The sequence below is a fragment of the Dama dama genome, chromosome 6, assembly GCF_033118175.1.
Source record: "Dama dama isolate Ldn47 chromosome 6, ASM3311817v1, whole genome shotgun sequence".
Taxonomy (NCBI): Eukaryota; Metazoa; Chordata; class Mammalia; order Artiodactyla; family Cervidae; genus Dama; species Dama dama.
In genome coordinates, this window is record NC_083686.1 from 17,225,506 (window position 1) to 17,245,169 (window position 19,664).

A 19,664-nucleotide genomic window follows, 5' to 3' on the forward strand; every position below is an offset into this window, starting at 1 on the left:
CCTCCTGCCCCCAATCTTTCCCAGCATCAGGGTCTTTTCCAATGAGTCAGCCCTTTGCATCAGATGGCCAAAGTATTGGAGCTTCAGCTTCAGCATCAGTCCTTCCAGTGAATATTCAGGGTTGACTTTCTTTAGGATTGACTGGTTTGATCTCTTTGCAGTCCAAGAGACTCTCAAGAGTCTTCTCTTGCTCCACAGTTGGAAAGCATCAGTTCTTCGATGCTCAGCCTTCTTTATAGTCCAACTCTCACATCCATACATGATGACTGGAAAAATCATAGCTTTGACTATATGGACCTTTGTTGTCAAAGTGATTTCTCTGCTTTTTAATACTCTGCCTAGGTTTGTCATGGCTTTTCTTCCAAGAAGCAAACGGCTTTTAAATTCATGGCTGCAGTCACCTTTTTGGAGCCTAAGAAAATAAAATCTGTCACTGTTTCCATTTTTTCCCCATCTATTTCCCACAAAGTGATAACACCGTTTGCCATGATCTTAGTGTTTTGAATGTTGAGTTTTAAGCCAGCTTTTTCACTCTCCTCTTTTACCTTCATCAAGAGGCTCTTTAGTTCCTCTACACTTTCTGCCATGAGGGTTGTGTGTCGTATGCATATTTGAGGTTATTGATATTTCTCCCTGCAATCTTGATTCCAGCTTGAGCTTCAGCCAGCCCAGCATGTCAAATGATGTACTCTGCATATTAAGTTGAATAAGCAGAGTGACAATATATAACCTTGATCTACTCCTTTCCCAATTTTGAACCAGTCTGTTGTTCCATGTCCAGTTCTAAACTATTGCATCTTGATCTGTGGTATAGTAGAAAGAGCAGTGAGTGGAGAGTTCAAAGATTTAGGTTCTAACTAACATCTGTCACTGTGGATTTGTGCCAGACATTGGAACTCTGTGGATGTCAGTATTTCTTATCTATAAACTCATAATACTGGCCCAATACCTTAGACAGTAGTTTTTGAACTCCATAATAGATAATATATAAAAGCATTGTGAATGCCACAAAACACACAGAAATATAAAATGCATATTAGCTTCATTTTTTTAAGAAACTAAATTTTGATCATTTGGCAGATGACATTCAAACAATGCCTTTACAAAAACAAGGTTAAGAATGTAGATACGAATTTTTTTTAATTGTTACAAGTTAGTTCCAATACTGTGTTTCCCACGCTTTTCAGGGTCACTGATGTACTGTTACTCATGTTACATAACTGAGAGAAGCTTTGAGCAATGATGTGGAATGTGCTTTGTCTGACCTTTCTGTGGTCTTCCCAGGCCTACCAGTGCAGGAGCCGCAGGAAATGCGGGTTTGATCCCTGGGTCAAGAAGATCCCCTGGAGGAAGAAATGGCAACCCACTCCAGTATTCTTGCCTGGGAAATCCCATGAACAGATCAGCCTTGCGGGCTATGGTCCATGGGGTCGCAAAAGAGTTGGATGCAGCTTAGCGACTAAAAACAAATAATGCATAATTAATTAATAGTTCTTAAGATGATGTATTCAGTTCTTGTTTACAATGGGGAATTTATTTTAACTATTTTCCACTGTCTTTTAATCAGGAGTAAGAACGTTTGTTCCTAAGCCTGTTGCCACTACTTTGCAGTACATTGGTGGAGCCGCAGCCATCCTGGGCCTGGTGGCCATGGCTTCTGATGTGGAGGGGCTGTACGCAGCAGTCAAGGCCCTGGTTTGTGTGGTCAAGAGTAACCCACTAGCCAGCAAAGAAATGGAGAGAATCCGGGGCTACCAGGTATGTAAGAATAAAGCTTGGTCTTCACTTTACTTTGCATTAACAATCTTATAATTTTCATTGTTAATTCATATATTTTCAAACTCTGGAAGAATTATATTATCCAAGTAAACTTTAAAAGTTGGCAGTTCTTATTAAAACATATTTCAAATAATAATGTGGGTTGTTAGTTCGGAGTTATTTTTCTCTATGACAATAGGAATTGAACAGGGTCAGGACTTCTCTGATGATCCAGTGGTTAATCCAGTGGGTGTTTCGAGCTTCCCATGCATGGGGAATAGGTTCCTTCCATGGAACCTATTTTGCTTCACAGCATGGGCAAAAGAAATAGGATTGTATTATCACCTGCTCTAGAGATGGCTAAATCAGTCATAATTCCAGCTTCTCCTGGTTTTCCTGTCTTTCTCCTTCACACCATGTCATCTTTTACCAACCCCCCCTGCCCCGCCCACCCTTATTAGTTAGTTAGCTGGGGGATATGAGAGCCATTGTATGTTAAGTTTGTTGTTGCTAGTCCTGAAAACACATGTGGGACTAAAAATATGCCCTGTTCATGTATTTACAGTCTCTGCTAGGTTTAGGCGGAAAGTTACTTGTAACAAGAGAAATAAGTATTGGGGTCAAGATTAAATTCCTCTAGGGTAGATGAAGTATAAATACCTTCTCTAACTTTAGCAGATGGTTCATTGGTAGTAGATAATGTTTACTATAGTGTTTTCAGTAGATTTAATTGTAGTATTTTGATGTTTTATTTTGCAAAACTCTCAAAATAAAAGTTGCAGCATTGTCTATCATGAAAAAATAGGAATAATCTCAATGTTCCAATAATATGAGAAGGACTAATATAACCATTCCATGTATCATTCAGCCTTTTAAAATTGTAATTATGGAGACAGTGTTGCAAAAGAAACCAATCCTTTTGACAAAATGTCATATAGAGAACAGAAGTAGAAAATTATATACATGTGATGGCAACAGCAACTCAAAGTATTTATGTATGAGTAGAGTTTTTGTAAAAGTGGATATTTTAGTAAGAGAATAATGGAACTACCCTGATGTTCAGATTTCCCACAATACTATGTTATCATGATGAAAGATTGGAAATCGGTGTGGAAGTCTCAGGAGTCACTCTCCGTAGGGTTCTCATGTGTGTGTGTGTGACTGATCAGCAGGCGCTGGTATTTTCTTTCAGTTGCTGGCAATGCTGTTTAAGAAGAAACGCCCCCTCCTTAACAGCCACATTCTCCATCTCACTTTTTCCTTGGTGGGAACTGTTGACAGTGGGCACGAGACCTCCATTATCCCAAATTCAACAGCTTTCCAGGATCTCCTTTGTGATTTTGAAGTATGTATAGAAACAGTAACTGGTAATACATAATCAATGAACCGATTCCTTATTTGGTGTATTTATAGAGTTCACTATGAAAGAGTTTTCTAAGACATGTTTTTGTTCTATAATTTTGTGATGCTCACGTTAATGTCCTTAGTAAAACAAACAAAATAGTGATCGTGTTCCTTTTCCCCAGCAATAATCCATGGTACCAGTAGTGTAACAGTGAAATGGTGTAATGCATATACCTAACTATAGTCAATTTGCTGTTGCCACTGGCATGACAAGAGGCAAACATACTTTCAGCAAAAAAAATTTTGGTTACTAGTAGCTGTATAGTGAAATATTCATTTCAGCAAAATAACAAGATTTTTATTTCTACTAACTTCCTACCATAACAGCTTCTACTCTGTCCTCTCAAGGCACCAGTTAATCACGCATATTCTTTCTGTCTTTAATTTCTTGTTCACAGCATTTTGCACTCACATCACTATATAAAATCTCCTCCCACAAGACTGGAGGCTTTACAAGGGCAGAGATCATGTCTGTCTGCATCTTTGTATCCCTACAACCCAGAATGGTGTCTAGTACTCAGAGTTTGCTGTGATGTCTGGCCCTGAATCTTCTTCTTTCTAACTTTCGTAAGCTAAAAAAGTTAGCCATCTGTAACTAAGATGTCATTTATTTTAAAGACTGTGTGCCCTAAATGTTGTACTGAAATTTTATTTGAAAGCTTAGTAGCATGGCTCTCCTCTGTTCTTGGTACCCCAGCCTCCACAGCATATGATGCAGTGTTTCCATTTTCTCGCATGTCCTCTTGCCAGCTTTTAGGCGTCACTCACCTGGCTCTGTATCTTGTTCACTACTTTCCCCATCATTTTCCGGTGATGAAATTTTCATTTTGTTGTTGTTTAGTCACTAGGTCATGTCCGACTCTTTTGTGACCCCATAGACTGTAGTCCACCAGGCGGCTCTGTCCATGGGATTTTTGAGGCAAGAATACTGGAGTGGGTTGCCGTTTCTTTCTTCCTGATGCAAGGATGGAACTTGTGTCTCCTACATTGTATGAAATTTTCATTACAGAAAAGTGTCCCTCTTCACTTCTTTATCACTTCTGTCCGTGTTGTTCTCTTTCCTTTAGATTCTCACCCAGCCCCACAGGCTCATCTCTACGGAGAGTTGCAAACCTAAATCTTTAGCTTGATATGTGAATCCAGACGTATTTCTAACTTCTTCCTAAATGTTTCCATTTCTGTGTCCCAGCAACAGCTACACTGAGCGTAACTTCCTTCCCCAAGTTAGTTCTTCCTTTGAACTTCTGTTTCTATTAGTAGCACCACCAATTCTCCCATTCAGTGAGACTTGAAATTGAAAAATCAGCTTCCTCCTCCTTCAGTGTTTATAAACAGCATGAATTAAGGCAGATTCTGCTTCCGCATTTCATGTATCCTGTGTTTTCTGTTTCTCCTGCTACAATCCTAATCCAAGCCCTAATCAGTTCTCTTATTAAAATAGTGATCTCTTCTTTTTCCCTTTCTTCAGTCTGTTTTACGTGTTTTTTTACCTCATTCTTTCCAAGATATAATCATGTAACATATTAAAAATTTTCAGTGCTCTGCCTTACATGATAAAGTACACATTTCTCAGCCGAATATTCCAAGTTCTAATACACAAACGTCTCATTCTATTAGAAAATAATTATTTAACATGTTTGAGCCCAGCACTGTATTAAGTGCTAAGAATGTGAAAATAAAAGAGTCCAGGCCTCAAGGCATTTAGTGCATTAGATGAGAAAAGCAAATAGACAGTAAAAAATTTGTGAAAGCATGGAGACAAAGGTTTGCAGAGGGCTTCCCTTGTGGCTCAGTCGTAAAGAATCTGCCTGCCCGTGTAGGAGACACGGGTTCAGTCCCGGGTTCAGGAAGGTCCCCCACGTCACAGAGCAGCTGAGCCTGTGCTCACCACAGGCCACAACGACTGAAGCCCGTGCGGCCTAAGCCTGTGTTCTGCAGCAAGAAGCCATCACAGTGAGAAGTCTGCACACCCCGACCGAGGGTAACCCATGCTCACCGCAGGTAGAAAGCCTGTGCAGCAACAGCCCAGTGCAACTAAAATAATAAATTAAAAACACGAGGTCACGATAATTCTACCATCTCTGTCATTTCTGGGCCTATTTGTAATGATTTTTTTTTCTCTTATGACTCATATTTTCCCTTTTATTTGCATACTTGGTAACCTTTGATCAGATGCTAAGTTTTACATTGTTGATTGGTAAATTTTGTTTTATTTTCTTAACGAGGCTTTGCTCTGGCATTGCAGTTTTGAAACATCTTTTAAGCCTTGTTCGGATGGACTTTCATTCATCCTTAGTGGTTATTTAGCCCTCCTACTAAGGTACGACACCTCTGAGACCTCTCCCCAACCTTCCCATGTGTTTTGAAGTCTCTACACAGGTTGGTGGGAGTGCAGACTAGCCCCAGCCCTTTATGAATGTTAGGAATTGTTTGTGGTGCTACCTTGCATTGGTTATTTCCAGTTTTGGACCTACACAGGATTCCTGCTATTCAGTTTCTGTATCCAGTAATCATTCTATCCAGTATGTTATATTCAGTATTCACTAATAGTATTCAGCCACTGAGCCCAGAGAGATTTTCTGTAGATCTTGCCTTTCTAGTTGTTTACTCTGCCGCTGCTGCTGCTAAGTCACTTCAGTCGTGTCCAACTCGTAGCAACCCGATGGACTGCAGCCTACCAGGCTCCTCCATCCATGGGATTTTCCAGGCAAGAGTACCGGAGTGGGGTGCCATTGCCTTCTCCAAGTTGTTTACTCTAGGAGGGTAATTTTCACTGCAATTATCTCTTTATGAACAGAACCAGAAGTCCCATATACCAGCAGTTTTATAGTGCAACAGCAAATAAAATCTCAGTGGCTATATTCAATTAATTTATCTAATTTGTCTAAGTGAAATAAGTTATACATACTGCATTTGTGTTTATTGGATTGCAGTTTGGGGTATTTTTTAACCCTGAGTAAACCACTGTTCTTCATTTTTGTTTTAGGTCTGGCTCCATGCTCCGTATGAACTTCATCTCTCCCTATTTGAACACTTCATTGAATTGCTCACAGAGTCCAGGTACTGGCTGATATCTAAACTGTTAGTTGTTCAGTTACAGACGTGCTGCCAGTACATTGTATGAAACCTTCTTTCTCTTACAGTGAAGCTTCAAAGAACGCCAAGTTGATGAGGGAATTCCAGCTAATCCCAAAGCTGCTACTGACTCTTCGAGATATGTCTCTATCCCAGCCTACCATTGCTGCTATTAGTAACGTGCTGAGCTTCTTACTGCAGGGTTTTCCCAACAGCAATGATCTACTCAGGTAGTGAAAACTTCTGTGTTCATCGGTTTGTTCACTAAAAGTACCAGTGAGATTAAGATGACTGAGGTGAATGTAATTGCTTCCTATGCCTGGATAATACCTGCGAAGTTAATACTATTCAGGATACTTGTAGATCCTGGAAAATAGGCATGTATCTTGCAAACCAGTTATTGCCACTAGAGACTAATAGAATTTTGGGAGAATGGGTGTTAGAATTAGTTCAGTGAAGCTGATTGTCCTTTACATAAAAGTGTTCAGTGTAAGAATTCTTGATCCCCAGCCCTCTTCCAAGATGAGGCTTTGCTGCTTCTCAAATGTATGTGCAGAAACACATGCACATGCATACACACTCACAGTGGACATGCCACGTCTTTTGTATTTGTTCTTTATCACCCAAACTGATGATAGTATGTCATTGGTGCATATTCAGATCTTTTCTATAACATGAGTGTTATTTTGCTGCTAATGTGAAATATGGCTTCAGGCACATTTATGGAGTATCTGTAGAGCAGTTCTAATAGGCACTTGAGAATTCTCATCTTGGCTAGAAATGGAAGAAAAAAACTACCCAAGTTATTTTCCGAGTAGAAAATTGCTTTTAACTGCACTTAATCACCTCTTGTCACGTTACTGCTCAAGTATTACAGATGACGTGACACTCGCTGACTAGGGTATTCCCAGTAATGTAGTCTCCTGTTGGTGCAGCTTGTAAATCACTCACTTTATATTCAGTTACCTTGAAAGCATTTTTCTTTAACTTGGTGACAGATTTAAAACTGGAGTTTAAAGGTTAATTTGGAGATTGTCATTATTAGTAGTAATATTTATTTAGGTCTTATCTTGGTATTATGATGATCACTTTGCTAAAATTTTCACTGTAACCTATCAAGACTTTTATTTTTTTCTACATTACAAATTGAATTAAAGCCCTGAGAGGTTAAGCTACTTGCCCCAAGTAACATGATTAAAAACTGATAGAGCTAGGATTTTAATCTTACCTGTGTTTTCAAAACCCAGATCCATATAGGTAATGTTAGGACATTTTTAATTGAGACCATACTGGTGAGTTTTTGAAATCATTTGGATCCGTGAATTAAAGGACTCATATTTCTGATGAAGTTTATTTTTCCCTGTATGTATTTTAAAACATTATAGCATATTAATGTTATTTATTCTGATGTTAATTGCAGCGGTTCTAGGGGAAGCAGCTGAAATACAGTCATGTAAATTCTATAAAAGATCAGTTAAAATAAGTACTCTCTTGGTTTTCATTTCTTTGCTTTTTTGTTTCTTAGTGTGTTGTTTGTTTTGGAGAGAGAAAAATTAAAATCTATAACCTCCTTTTTCTTGTATTGAAAGGTTTGGCCAGTTCATTTCTTCTACTTTACCAACCTTTGCAGTTTGTGAGAAGTTTGTAGTAATGGAAATAAACCACGAAGAGAAGCCTGACACTGGTGAGTCAGTTCTGGAGCTTGGAACCGAACTACTGTGCTCTGCCTTCTGACACAAGTTGAACCTGAATTATATGTGACACTGTTATTTTACTTTTCTCATTGAATTACTTTTCTTGGTCTTTCACAGATGTATTTGTCTTAGACCAAGCCTCTACAATACACAGAAATACAGAATTACCTACAAATTTAATAAGGGTGTGAATTTTCTTTAAAAATCTTTCCAGTTTTTACAAGATTTATAGCAATGTTCCTTTAAACAATAAACTCTTCCAGTATAATTTTTGAACTTTATTTTTTTTAATTTATATAAATCTTCAGAAACACAGATTCTTACCAAAGTGAATTGTATCTATTACTGTTATTTTAATTTCCCTGCTAAATATTTAATAATCATTGAGGGAAAGAACATTTTACTAGAATCATGTAAGTGTAAAACAAATTTTTGTAAGTTGTAATTCCTGAGCCTATGACAACCACTTTTCTTTTTTTTTTTTTTTATAAACTTCCTCCTTTGAAGCATATTTTTCCCTTGCTCGAATGTATTTTTCCTGTCATGTATCATAGATCGGGAGATGTGCTTGGAAAACACTGAAAGGACCTTTTAAATTAAGCTGTGATTAAATTCACAGTATTTTATATTTATTCAGCATTATTTACATCATTATTCTGTTAACGTTCTTCCCTAATCATGTCACATAAAAGAGTTCCTTTAAAAAACTCACAACCAAAAAAAAAAAAAAAAAACTCTCACAACCCTATCCATCTGGGAGTTCTCTTCCATATTGGCTATATCATTTAGAGCACAGCCTCTCTGGTACTTCATGAGTAAGAAGAAAAAGTGGTATAATTATGTTTTTCAAAGGAGAAACTAAGAGATTTGAGAGGCTGACTTCCTGCAAATCATACAGCAGAACATATAAAGCAGGTGACCACTTACTTCCTATTCATTTGATACAATGTTGGTATTTCTTTGGGTGAAGCAAAGTAGCAGTAGGTGAGAAGCATATAGATCAAATCAATGGATAACACTTGTTTCAGTTCAGTTCAGTCTCTCAGTCGTGTCCGACTCTTTGCAACCTCATGAATCACAGCACGCCAGGCCTCCCTGTCCATCACCAACTCCCGGAGTTTACTCAAACTCATGCCCATCAAGTCGGTGATGCCATCCAGATATCTCATCCTCTGTCGTCCCCTTCTCCTCCTGCCCCCAGTCCTTCCCAGCATCAGGGTCTTTTCCAATGAGTCAACTCTTTGCATCAGGTGGCCAAAGTATTGGAGTTTCAGATTCAGCATCAGTCCTTCCAATGAACACCCAGGACTGATCTCCTTTAGGATGGACTGGTTGGATCTCCTTGCAGTCCAAGGGACTCTCAAGAGTCTTCTCCAACACCACAGTTCAAAGGCATCAATTTTTCAGTGCTCAGCTTTCTTCACAGTCCAATTCTCACATCCGTACATGACAACTGGAAAAACCATAGCCTTGACCAGATGGACCTTTGTTGGCAAAGTAATGTCTCTGCTTCTTAATATGTTGCCTAGGTTGGTCGTAACTTTCCTTCTAAGGAGTAAGCATCTTTTAATTTCATGGCTGCAGTCACCATCTGCAGTGATTTTGGAACCCCAAAAAATAAAGTCTGACACTGTTGCCACTGTTTCCCCATCTATTTCCCCATGAAGTGATGGGACCAGATGCCATGATCTTAGTTGTCTGAATATTGAGCTTTAAGCCAACTTTTTCACTCTCCTCTTTCACTTTCATCAAGGGGCTTTTTAGTTCCTCTTCACTTTCTGCCATAAGGGTGGTGTGCTTAGTATTTGCCAGATCTTTTAAAGTGCTGTATATAATCTTATAACAACCCTGTGAAATTGGTCCTGTTATTACCAGTTTTACAAAAAGTGAGGAAACTGAGGTCTAGAAAGATTGAATAGAAGTAATTTAATGAGATCACACCACTGCATTTAAACTATGGTAGTCCAAACCAACATTCTAAGCTTTTAACCCCTGTGTTATTCTACCATATATTCAAAGATTATTTCTAGGTTCTGAATTAATATAAGCTGAGCAAATATGAATTTTAAGGAGACTACTGTTAGAATCTTAGTGGACCTACATAACATGTTTATTTCAAGTATAAAAAAGATATAGGAAAAGTATTTCTCTAGTCTCCATACTGGACATTGAAATCAATAACTACAACTCTAAACCAACATTCTAAGCTTTTAACCACTGCATTGTTCTATCAATTCAATATGCAAGTATTTTTTCTAAGTTCTGAATTAATATAAACCAAATAAATAGGAATTAGAAAGGAGAGTACTTTAAAACCTTGGAAACTATAAAACAGGTTTATTTCAAGTATTTCAAAAAAAGATACAGGAAAAAATATTTCTGTAGTCTCCATATTTCTTGCTGATCATTGAATTCCGTAACTACAACTAGTGAATTTTTTTTTGACAAGAGCACAGTAGCAGGGATGTATAAATTAGGAAAATTTTCTCTTGATCTGCCAAGCTGATTAAATTAGTATTCTCCTTATCAATTCATTGCCATTTGAAAGATTAGAGAAAGGCAAAACGATTTGCAGGTCTTGTTAGTCTATGACATTAATTATTTGTGTGAACTGGACTGTCTTATGTATAACATGTTTCCCAAAAATTGAAACGGTAATTTTTTTCTTTCAAATAGTTTATACAGTCTTCAGGATACACCTACAAACAAGTGGTTTGAATAATGCTGAACAGTGATACAATAATTAATGCAAAATAAAATAAATAGCATGAAAGGGCATTGCAGTGGGGAGTAAACCATCCGTTTGAATGGGAAAAAGTTAACCTGGAAATTTCTTTGAGTTCATTATTTAAAACTGTATCTGAAAATTAGGGGAAACAGAACTGAAAGTGAAAAAACTATTCATAAAAACCAAGGAGAATTCTTAATTTCTGTGTAGATTGTCATTTTACCGAAAGGAAAAACTGAAAGGAAGTAATTCCTTAGTCAGTGTAAGTTGTGTGGTATGCCTTCAATAAGGCGATTTAGAAATTACCAGTCATTTGCCTACTAGAAGGGAAGGGAATCTTGAGTCCCCTTGGTAAACTTAAAGCACCCTTCCCAATGACTAAGGCACTAAATTAGCATTTTAAAAAGACAAGTGTTTAAGGGTAAAAATGGTCCCTTGCCCAAGCAAGTAGATGCATATAACCTTGGTCATTCAATTTTAGCCTGAGCTTCAATTATAGAATAAAAAAGAAGGCATGTTTATTGTGACTTATTAACCTACAGCTCCATATGGCAGAGTTGGGCCTGGAACACTGGGCCATGGATTCCAGTCCCTGTGCTTCCAGGACTATCCACTGAGAGCCAGACACTTTCTGCCTTCCTCCCTTCCTTCCCCAAGTTCTCTTGTACATTTCTGTGCCTTTCCCTCTGGTCAGTGCTATTTAAGTCTAGCTTTCCTTTATGTATTATAATTACTGAATAATTTATGCTTACTCTTTTCATTTTTAGATTTTAAAAAATTAACTTTAAAAAAGAACTAGAAATTAAGGATTTGCATTGTTATTTTTGTTCACATGATCCTCATTTGATCACTTTGCCCTGTAAGTATAAGAAAGGAATATTAATATAAAAAAGGGTTCACAGTCTTTACTGTCCCCTTTTTAACTTCCTGATGGCTCAGACCGTAAAGAATCTGCTTGCAATGCAGGAGAGCCTGGTTCAGTCCCTGGGTCAGGAAGATTCCCTGGAGATGTCCTGGAGAAGGAAATGGCAACCTACTTCAGTATTCTTGCCTGGAAAATCCCATGACAGAGGGACCTGGTGGGCTATAGTCCATGGGGTCACCAAGAGTCAGACACCACTGTGCAGCTAACATATAAATAAATGAACAGTTTTCATGATTTTAAAGAGGAATGTTTAATAGACCCTTTTTTTGTGTTCACTGTAGTGGAAAGTACTCCTAGAGAAAATGTTTTCTGAAAGATATATTTCAGTGGTATTTCCTAGATCATTGTTGGATATTTTATCCTAGTTTGTCTGCTAGGGCAATTCAATGTATTTATTCTCATTGCAGGAACCGAAGAAGAGTTCGGAGGTCTTGTATCTGCTAATCTTATACTTTTGAGGAACAGACTTCTGGATATCTTACTAAAACTGGTTTATACATCTAAAGAAAAGACAAGCATTAATTTGCAGTAAGTAAAATCTTTTGAGAATTGATGGTAATAGTTGATTTTACTAGTTAATTCATTATAGACAAAAGAAAGATTTGCCTTTGACTTTTAATTTATTTTTTAATTGGAGTATAATTGCTTTACAGTGTTATGTTGGTTTATGCTATACAGCTACATGAATTAGCTATAAGTATGCATATATCTTGTTTGCTGCCGACTTTTAATAGATTTCTTTTTAAAACCCTGAAATTCATAGTATCTCAAGAACAAAAGTTGGTCTTAGTTTTCTTTTTAATTTGAAATCCTAATTCTTGAAATTAATGTTTTGTTTAATCCATCTGTCTGAATAGAGCCTGTGAAGAGCTGGTCAAGACGCTGGGTTTTGACTGGATTATGATGTTCATGGAAGAACACTTGCATTCTACCACAGTCACGGCAGCCATGAGGATTCTTGTTGTCCTACTGAGTAATCCGTCTATTCTCATCAAGTTCAAGGAGGGGCTCAGTGGTGGAGGCTGGCTGGAGCAGACAGATGCCGTCTTAACAAATAAGATCGGAACTGTATTAGGTATGGGACTTCTATAGTCGGCTGCTTTGAAATGAGCTTTGTGTTGTGTTTTTAAATTTTAGGTAAGCTTATACTGTTTGATTTATCTAACAGCCATTAAGAATCAAGTACTAGAAGAAAAAAAGAAAAAAAAAAAAAAGAAAGAAAGAGGAAAAAAAAAAAAGAATCAAGTACTTTAATGACAGAATAAAAAACATAAAATTAAAAAAAATTTTTTTAATTGCAAGTCAAACTGAAGTCAGAGACAGGACATCAAGATGTGAAAACTCAAGTAAATTTCTTATGATTTCTTTTTGTTTATAGTTTCCTTTCTGACCTATAAGTAAATAATTTACAAACTATCAGAATAGAATTAATAGTAGTAATCAATAATTTGTGTGCTTATTCCTTGCCAGTTACACTTTTCATTTTCACAGTAATTTATCTTTACAGTAACCCTATGAGATATAAATACCGTCATACCCATTTTACAGATGAGAATGTCAAGGCATAGGGGTAATGTCACTTGTCAGGTAAGAAGTGTCAAAATCTGAGTCCAAGTCACTCATCCAAAGCCCATGGTTTTAACAGTTATGTTATATTACCACTCAAGATTTAAGCCCATCAGAATGTCAGCTGAAGCTCCTTAATCTCTGCTCACTGATGCTATGCTGTTTTCAACATTGAACTGAGCATTTAAATAATAATAGAAAATTATGGTTTTCTATATTAGATTCATGTGAACTAATATATACATTCCTATTCATGTTAATGATCTTATTTTGGAACATGCATATTTAATACAATGTTTTTATTGAAAATTATGGTCATTCAGTTCGTAAGGTATTTTAAGATTATATTTATCTTTATGACATTACAATTTAAAATCATATATAACTGTATTCTTCAGTAAGCACTAAGAATAACTATTTACCCTTGTCAATGGAAAATTTAGGGATCAGATTTTAATATGTAATTTGTCTGTTAAGAAAAAAATGTAAAAGTATCAATACCTTGGTGTAACATGTGCTATCAAATGTTAAAACAAATGGTAGGAAGAAAGAGCTTACAGCAAAGGATTATTTTATTGTTATTTCACATGTGAAAAATGTCTGAAGGAACTTTGTAAGTGATAAGGAAAGAAATTCAGAAATTCACTGTGAAATGATTTCTCAGGAAAATGAACTCCTTTAAAATAAATATTTTTTATTATTATCATTATACAGATTTTTATCAACAGTTTTGCAGCAAGAAACTTAGCTTATTGACCTTAATGGTAGCTAGTAGCTACTAAGGGAATAAACAAAAGGCATAATTCAGTGTGAGTTCTATCGAATTCTATGGGAGTTTTTAATGCTGATTGACAACACTGCTTCTCATTGGAGGCCAAAATAACACCCAGGTTTCACCTAGCACTTTGTGGTTTGCAAAATTCTTTAACATATGTCATTTATTGTCATGATTCCAGACACAAATGTATATATTTTATGGTATATAAGTTATATTTTATAGGAAAACCTAATGAGTATAAATTAAGAATTAATTCCTCTCTAATTAGGGAAGTAAGACTGCTAAATACATAAGTTCCCTGAGTCAGAGAGTAATATTTCTGAGTATCTGTCTTCTGTCAATTCTGTGGGTTTTTTCCTGTCCTGCACCGCTTCAATAATATCAGGAAAAGGAGCTTTTAACTTATCTGACCAACCAGACTTCATGTCTAAGAACTTATTTGTCCTTCCTTGACACCTGCCTGTACATTATGTATGCTGCTTTGGTTCTAAAAGAGGAATCTAGGTATTTAAGTTTCATTTAAACTCATTTCAATTTAATATCATTTTCTCTGAATATCAATCTGATACATACATACATACTTGTGTACATATACAGAAATTTATATACTGATATTTCATCTCACTGGATTCGATTTCTCTTTGAACTGATGAACAGTATGTTTTTGAATGTTTTACTCATATTTATTAGTTTTCATCAGTTTTTTCTTTATAAAAACACCATGTAGCTGTGGCTTCAGTTCAGGCACTCAGTCTTGTCCGGCTCTTTGCAGCCCCATGGACTGCAGCAACCAGGCTTCCCTGTCCATCAAACTCCAGCTACATCAGCTGTAGCTTAAATCTAAATTAATGCTCAGTTGTTAAAAACATATTAGATATTCCTTAAGATCCATTATGGGGTAGAAATAGAGTGTGAAAATTTGGAAAGGAAAATAAATGCTAGCATTTATTTTCATTTAGGACCTGGTCAAAATTTATTTTCCTTTAATGTATAAAATACCACTTTGTTTTTTGATATCTTAAGGCTCAGACTTTTTTTATATTTATGATTTCATTTAGAATTTACTGCAAACGAATATCACCCAGTATTCCTTATGCAGCTAGTTTCTTAGGAACATGGTAATGTTACTAAGAGGACCAAGGGAGACCAGGGCTTCCCAGGTGACGCTAGTGGTTAAGAACCCGCCTGCCAGTGCAGGAGGTGTAAGAGACTTGGGTTTGGTCTATGGGTCAGGAAGATCCCCTGGAGGAGGGCATGGCAACCCACTCCAACTCCAGTATTCTTGCCTGGAGAGCCACAGGGACAGAGGAGCCTGGTGGGCTACAGTCTATAGGATTGCAAAGAGTCAGACACGACTGAAGTGACTTAACACACACACGCAAGGGAGACCATGTAACTTCACAGGCTTCATTGGGCTACAGGTCCTAGTGCCACCCCTCATTAACTTCATGACTTTGAACAAATTGCATATTTTCCACATTATACTAAAGGATAATAGCAATTTCTTACTCACATGCTCATTGTTTAAGAAATGAGATGATATATGAAGAGTTTGGTAAATTGCTGTCCAGTTTTTTGTTAATTAGAAGACCATATACTCCAGAGGATTAATTAATATCACACTGAGCAATTTATTTGGACTCTTTAAAAAGCCACCTAGACACAAATTTCTCTTTCATTATTTTAAATAGTAGCAAGCATGTGCTACTTTGTCTTAGAAAAAGAATTTGGGAAAAAAATGCAGATACTCATTGAAATAAAAATTGCTTCAGAGTAAAAGTCGGTCTTTCATCTTTGATTACTATTTGCAAAAGTTTTCCATTCAACCTCTGGCCAATATTCCTTCTGTACTGAGCAGTGTACTAGGTGTGGAGTTGGTGAAAGAACTAATTAAATTTTCCCAAATTACCTATATAACAGAGGAAACAGGATTGATGGGAAAACTGGTGCTGTAAACCACACAGATAAGTAGTTAATCTCCTGGCAGACCTGTGCTTCTAGAACACACTTTGGATGTCCAGATACCCACAGTCACAGTGGGCTCAGATTTGCTGTCCCTCGGCCAGAAAACTTTCCCACAGAGTTACAGATCATGCAAGCAAAGATTATTTCGTATATTCATTTTGCCCTATCTCTAAATTTGTAGGTCATTTAAGGCTGATTAGTTCATAATATTCAGGACAAATGAAATATATTAACTCTTATGGCTATCATATTTTTAAGTTACATTTTTAGTAGTATCCTACAATCTGGCTACTTTTTAAATATTACTTTCTTCTTGGGGAATGTTAGACCTCTTTGGAGGTCATTCTTGGTTGGTGTTTATTTCTTTTTCTTTTTTTTTTTTTTAATTCTTTGGCCATCCCTCCCAGCAGGTGGGATCTTAGTTCCTCAACCAGGAATTAATTGAACCCATTCCCCCTGCGTTGGAAGCAGAGTCTTAACCAAGTCCCTGGATGTCATTCTTTTAATGAATAGAGTTTATCTTACCTCTTGTATCTGACTGCCCCAACTATGTTTTAAGATCTAACTCTTTGTGACTCCATGGACTGTAGCCCACCAGGCTTCTCTGTTCATGGGATTCTCCAGGCAAGAATGCTGGAGTGGGTAGCCATTCCCTTCTCCAGGGGAACTTCCCCACCCAGGGATGGAACTCGGGTCTCCTGCGTTGCAGCCAGATTCATTGCCATCTGAGCCACCAGGGAAGCCTTATCCTAATAGACAGGCTTGCCAAAGTCAAAGAGAAAGTAAAGTAAAACTTCTGACTGGAAGATTAATTCCCAAGTTGAGTAGTTAATGGCTTATATTAATATGAATGTCGGAGATGGAACTGTCACATACACTGACTTACTCCTTTCTGTGCAAATATAACATAGTAATCAATGACTAACTTCATCCTTCTCATTGTATTTCCTCTTAGGATTCAATGTGGGCAGGAGTGCTGGCGGACGATCGACTGTCAGGGAGATTAACCGGGACGCTTGTCACTTTCCTGGCTTTCCAGTTCTTCAGTCATTCCTTCCTAAACACACTAATGTCCCTGCTCTCTATTTCCTCCTCATGGCATTGTTTCTGCAGCAGCCCGTTAGTGAGCTGCCTGAGAACCTGCAGGTCAGTGTGCCTGTCGTCAGCAGCCGATGTAAGCAGGGTTGCCAGGTAGGAATTATCTAGTCGGGTGTAAGTGTAATTACATTTGCCAAAAAGTCACTGCAGGGTGATGAGTTCATCACAGTAAAAACCAACTGGTTCCATCCCTATCTCACATTTGGGATTCGATTGGGGTCACAGAAATCTGAAAATACTATAGAAAAATTTCCCAAAAAGAAGTTCTGTGTTCCTGTTGTTCTTTTTCTCTTTATGATTATTCTGTGTGATTATATACATGGGAAGATTTTGGATGATACTTTAATGGTGATCAAAAGAATTCTAGTTATGTAATTTTTATCTAGAAATATAATTTAATTTATGTAGAATTAAAAACAAAGTAATGTGCATTCCACAAATTAATTGGGTAGGTATGAAACAATTTTTAGTGCAAGTTCTGATTAGAAAAGTGTTTTTAAATTCTTAATGATAGATAATGTCCACATTAGGAAAACAGTAAGGCTTTAACCTGCTTTTCTAAACTTAAGACTATGTGGATATCTGTATATAGCTTATGTCTGTAGCACTGTAGAGATGTAGGAATTTAGTCTTAAACTCAATTACACTTCCATAATAATCCCAAGATGTTATTCAAATCAGCTGTAATAATCGACAAGACCTTTTAAATGAAAACACTGAGTCTGTACCCTTACATTAAATCACGATACAGATGTATGAGCAAAGCAGAGTTTGGTTATATAATTTTCAAAATAAGCATGACACCATGGTCAAAATGAATAAATCTCCTCAAACTGTTTTTTATTTGGGCACATCTTAATCTATATGTAATCTGAAAGTGAATTAGAACATGGCTGAGAGTGGAGTGTGGGGAGTGAATTCACGGTGCTTTTTGAAGAGATCCTACTTAAAGCCATTAGTTCTTTAATTTCATCACCTAGCTAATTAGCAAGCATCTTTGTTTGCTTTCCTTAGGAAAAAAAAAGAAAAGGGTGTTTTTAACATAAATACCTAGGACACTGATGCATAAGATTCACTTTGTCTTGTAAATGTAAAAATGAGTTTTAAAACATAGGAGGGAAGAGCGTTAAGTCTCTACCTCTTCTTCATTGCTCGCTTTGAAAGAAACTAATTTCAAAGAAATTTTAGAACATTAGAACTTGCGAGGGTCTCTACCAAGAAAAGCTGCCAGTGCCTAATCCTGATTCACTTTTCCCTCCGCAGTTTGACTTAGATTCCATCTGGACCTTTATCTTCGGAGTTCCTGCCTCCAGTGGGACCGTGGTCTCGTCTATCCACAATGTGTGCACGGAAGCTGCTTTTTTGTTACTGGGCATGCTCCGAAGCATGCTGAATTCAGTAAGTCCCAGAAACACTGACGCCTGTCGGTAATTCCTCCTGCCTGGGATTCCTTTATAACAGAGGGATCCTTTTTGGTAACCGAAGTCTTTATTTACCACGTGGTGTCTGGAACCTCACCCCCTCTGTTTTGTTACATTTAGTGTAAGGACAGACTGTGCAGTTGTTAAGATCCTGAACTCAGGAGCTGGATTCAGCATCCCAGCTCTGATCCTCCGGACATACTGACCTCATGTGCCTCAGTTTCCTTATGTATGAAATGATAATGAGGATAAAAGTTACCTCTTAGGACTCTTGTGAGGATTTATGAGTTAGTATGTACACAAAGTGCTTACAAGTGTACCTGGCATAGAATACAAGCTTTATTAAGTGTTAACTGATGCTGTTAGTGCTATAAAATACATATTTCAGTGTATACATTTATAGAATATACTGTATTACATGCAGTTGCAACAATATGTTATTTGAAATTATAGTCACCTCTATTTAGAGGCTTAAAATGTTATCAGTGCAAGTTTTACTTTGTGTTTTTGTTTTCTATTTTAGTTATTTCTAACTTAGATATGAAGCATTGAAAGAGTAAATGACAAAATTTATGTTCCTATCTCTCATAGGAATGCTGTGAATAATGATTTCATTTTTTTTTTTTTTTTTTTTACAAAATTTAGGATCACATTGTAAGAGGAATTATTAACTAGACTCTTTGGATTACGAGTACCTGACAAATGTGATTGTAGTCAAAACTGTTCTTCTGCAATCTAAGAAAAAAACATTGCTATTAAATGTGTTCATTTAGAATGCTTTGGGATTCTGGTTTTGGTTTTCATTCATAAACAATTACAAAAATCTAAGCTGAGAAAAAAGACTCTTTGAGCAAGTATCAGAAGATAAACTTTGTTCAAATAGAGTCTTCTTAAATTTTTTAGCATCATCATCATTGTTACTGTGGTAATGCTTTTAAGGAAAAGAAAACTCCTGTGTGTCTCTTATTCAATCTTCTCCTGTAGCACTGCTTTACTTCTGTCTGACACTTGAGGTCACCAAGTATGTAGAAGGGTGCCCCACCGTTCAGTCCAGTTCTGACACTGTCTGCCTGGATATAGCATCCAGTTCCACAGATTAAGGGCTCAGTCTCTTAAGATACTCCCCTGCCCCCCACCACCAATCCTGCCCCTTCAAATGCCAGTCACAAGTCTAGGTTGTTACCTGTGCTTCTGAGTCAGCAGTTACAGATCACAGGTTCCCATGTCTCAGGAAAGCATTTTACTTCCCAGA

At 37.0% G+C, this 19,664-nt stretch overlaps 1 protein-coding gene across 6 annotated transcripts in view; it reads left to right on the plus strand.

The window, feature by feature from the left end:
- The window catches only part of WDFY3 (WD repeat and FYVE domain containing 3), a 249,052-nt gene that overhangs the window by 148,744 nt on the left and 80,644 nt on the right, over positions 1 to 19,664 (plus strand). For 5 of the 6 annotated variants that reach the window (XM_061145614.1, XM_061145615.1, XM_061145616.1 and 2 more), the window contains 9 exons: positions 1,568 to 1,758; positions 2,951 to 3,103; positions 6,149 to 6,222; positions 6,306 to 6,467; positions 7,827 to 7,921; positions 11,992 to 12,112; positions 12,442 to 12,659; positions 16,849 to 17,084; positions 18,255 to 18,389. In XM_061145614.1, coding sequence (XP_061001597.1) covers positions 1,568 to 1,758; positions 2,951 to 3,103; positions 6,149 to 6,222; positions 6,306 to 6,467; positions 7,827 to 7,921; positions 11,992 to 12,112; positions 12,442 to 12,659; positions 16,849 to 17,084; positions 18,255 to 18,389 — 1,385 coding nt within the window. The remainder of the gene's footprint in view (positions 1 to 1,567; positions 1,759 to 2,950; positions 3,104 to 6,148; positions 6,223 to 6,305; positions 6,468 to 7,826; positions 7,922 to 11,991; positions 12,113 to 12,441; positions 12,660 to 16,848; positions 17,085 to 18,254; positions 18,390 to 19,664) is intronic. The other variant, XM_061145611.1, reaches the window with a different exon arrangement.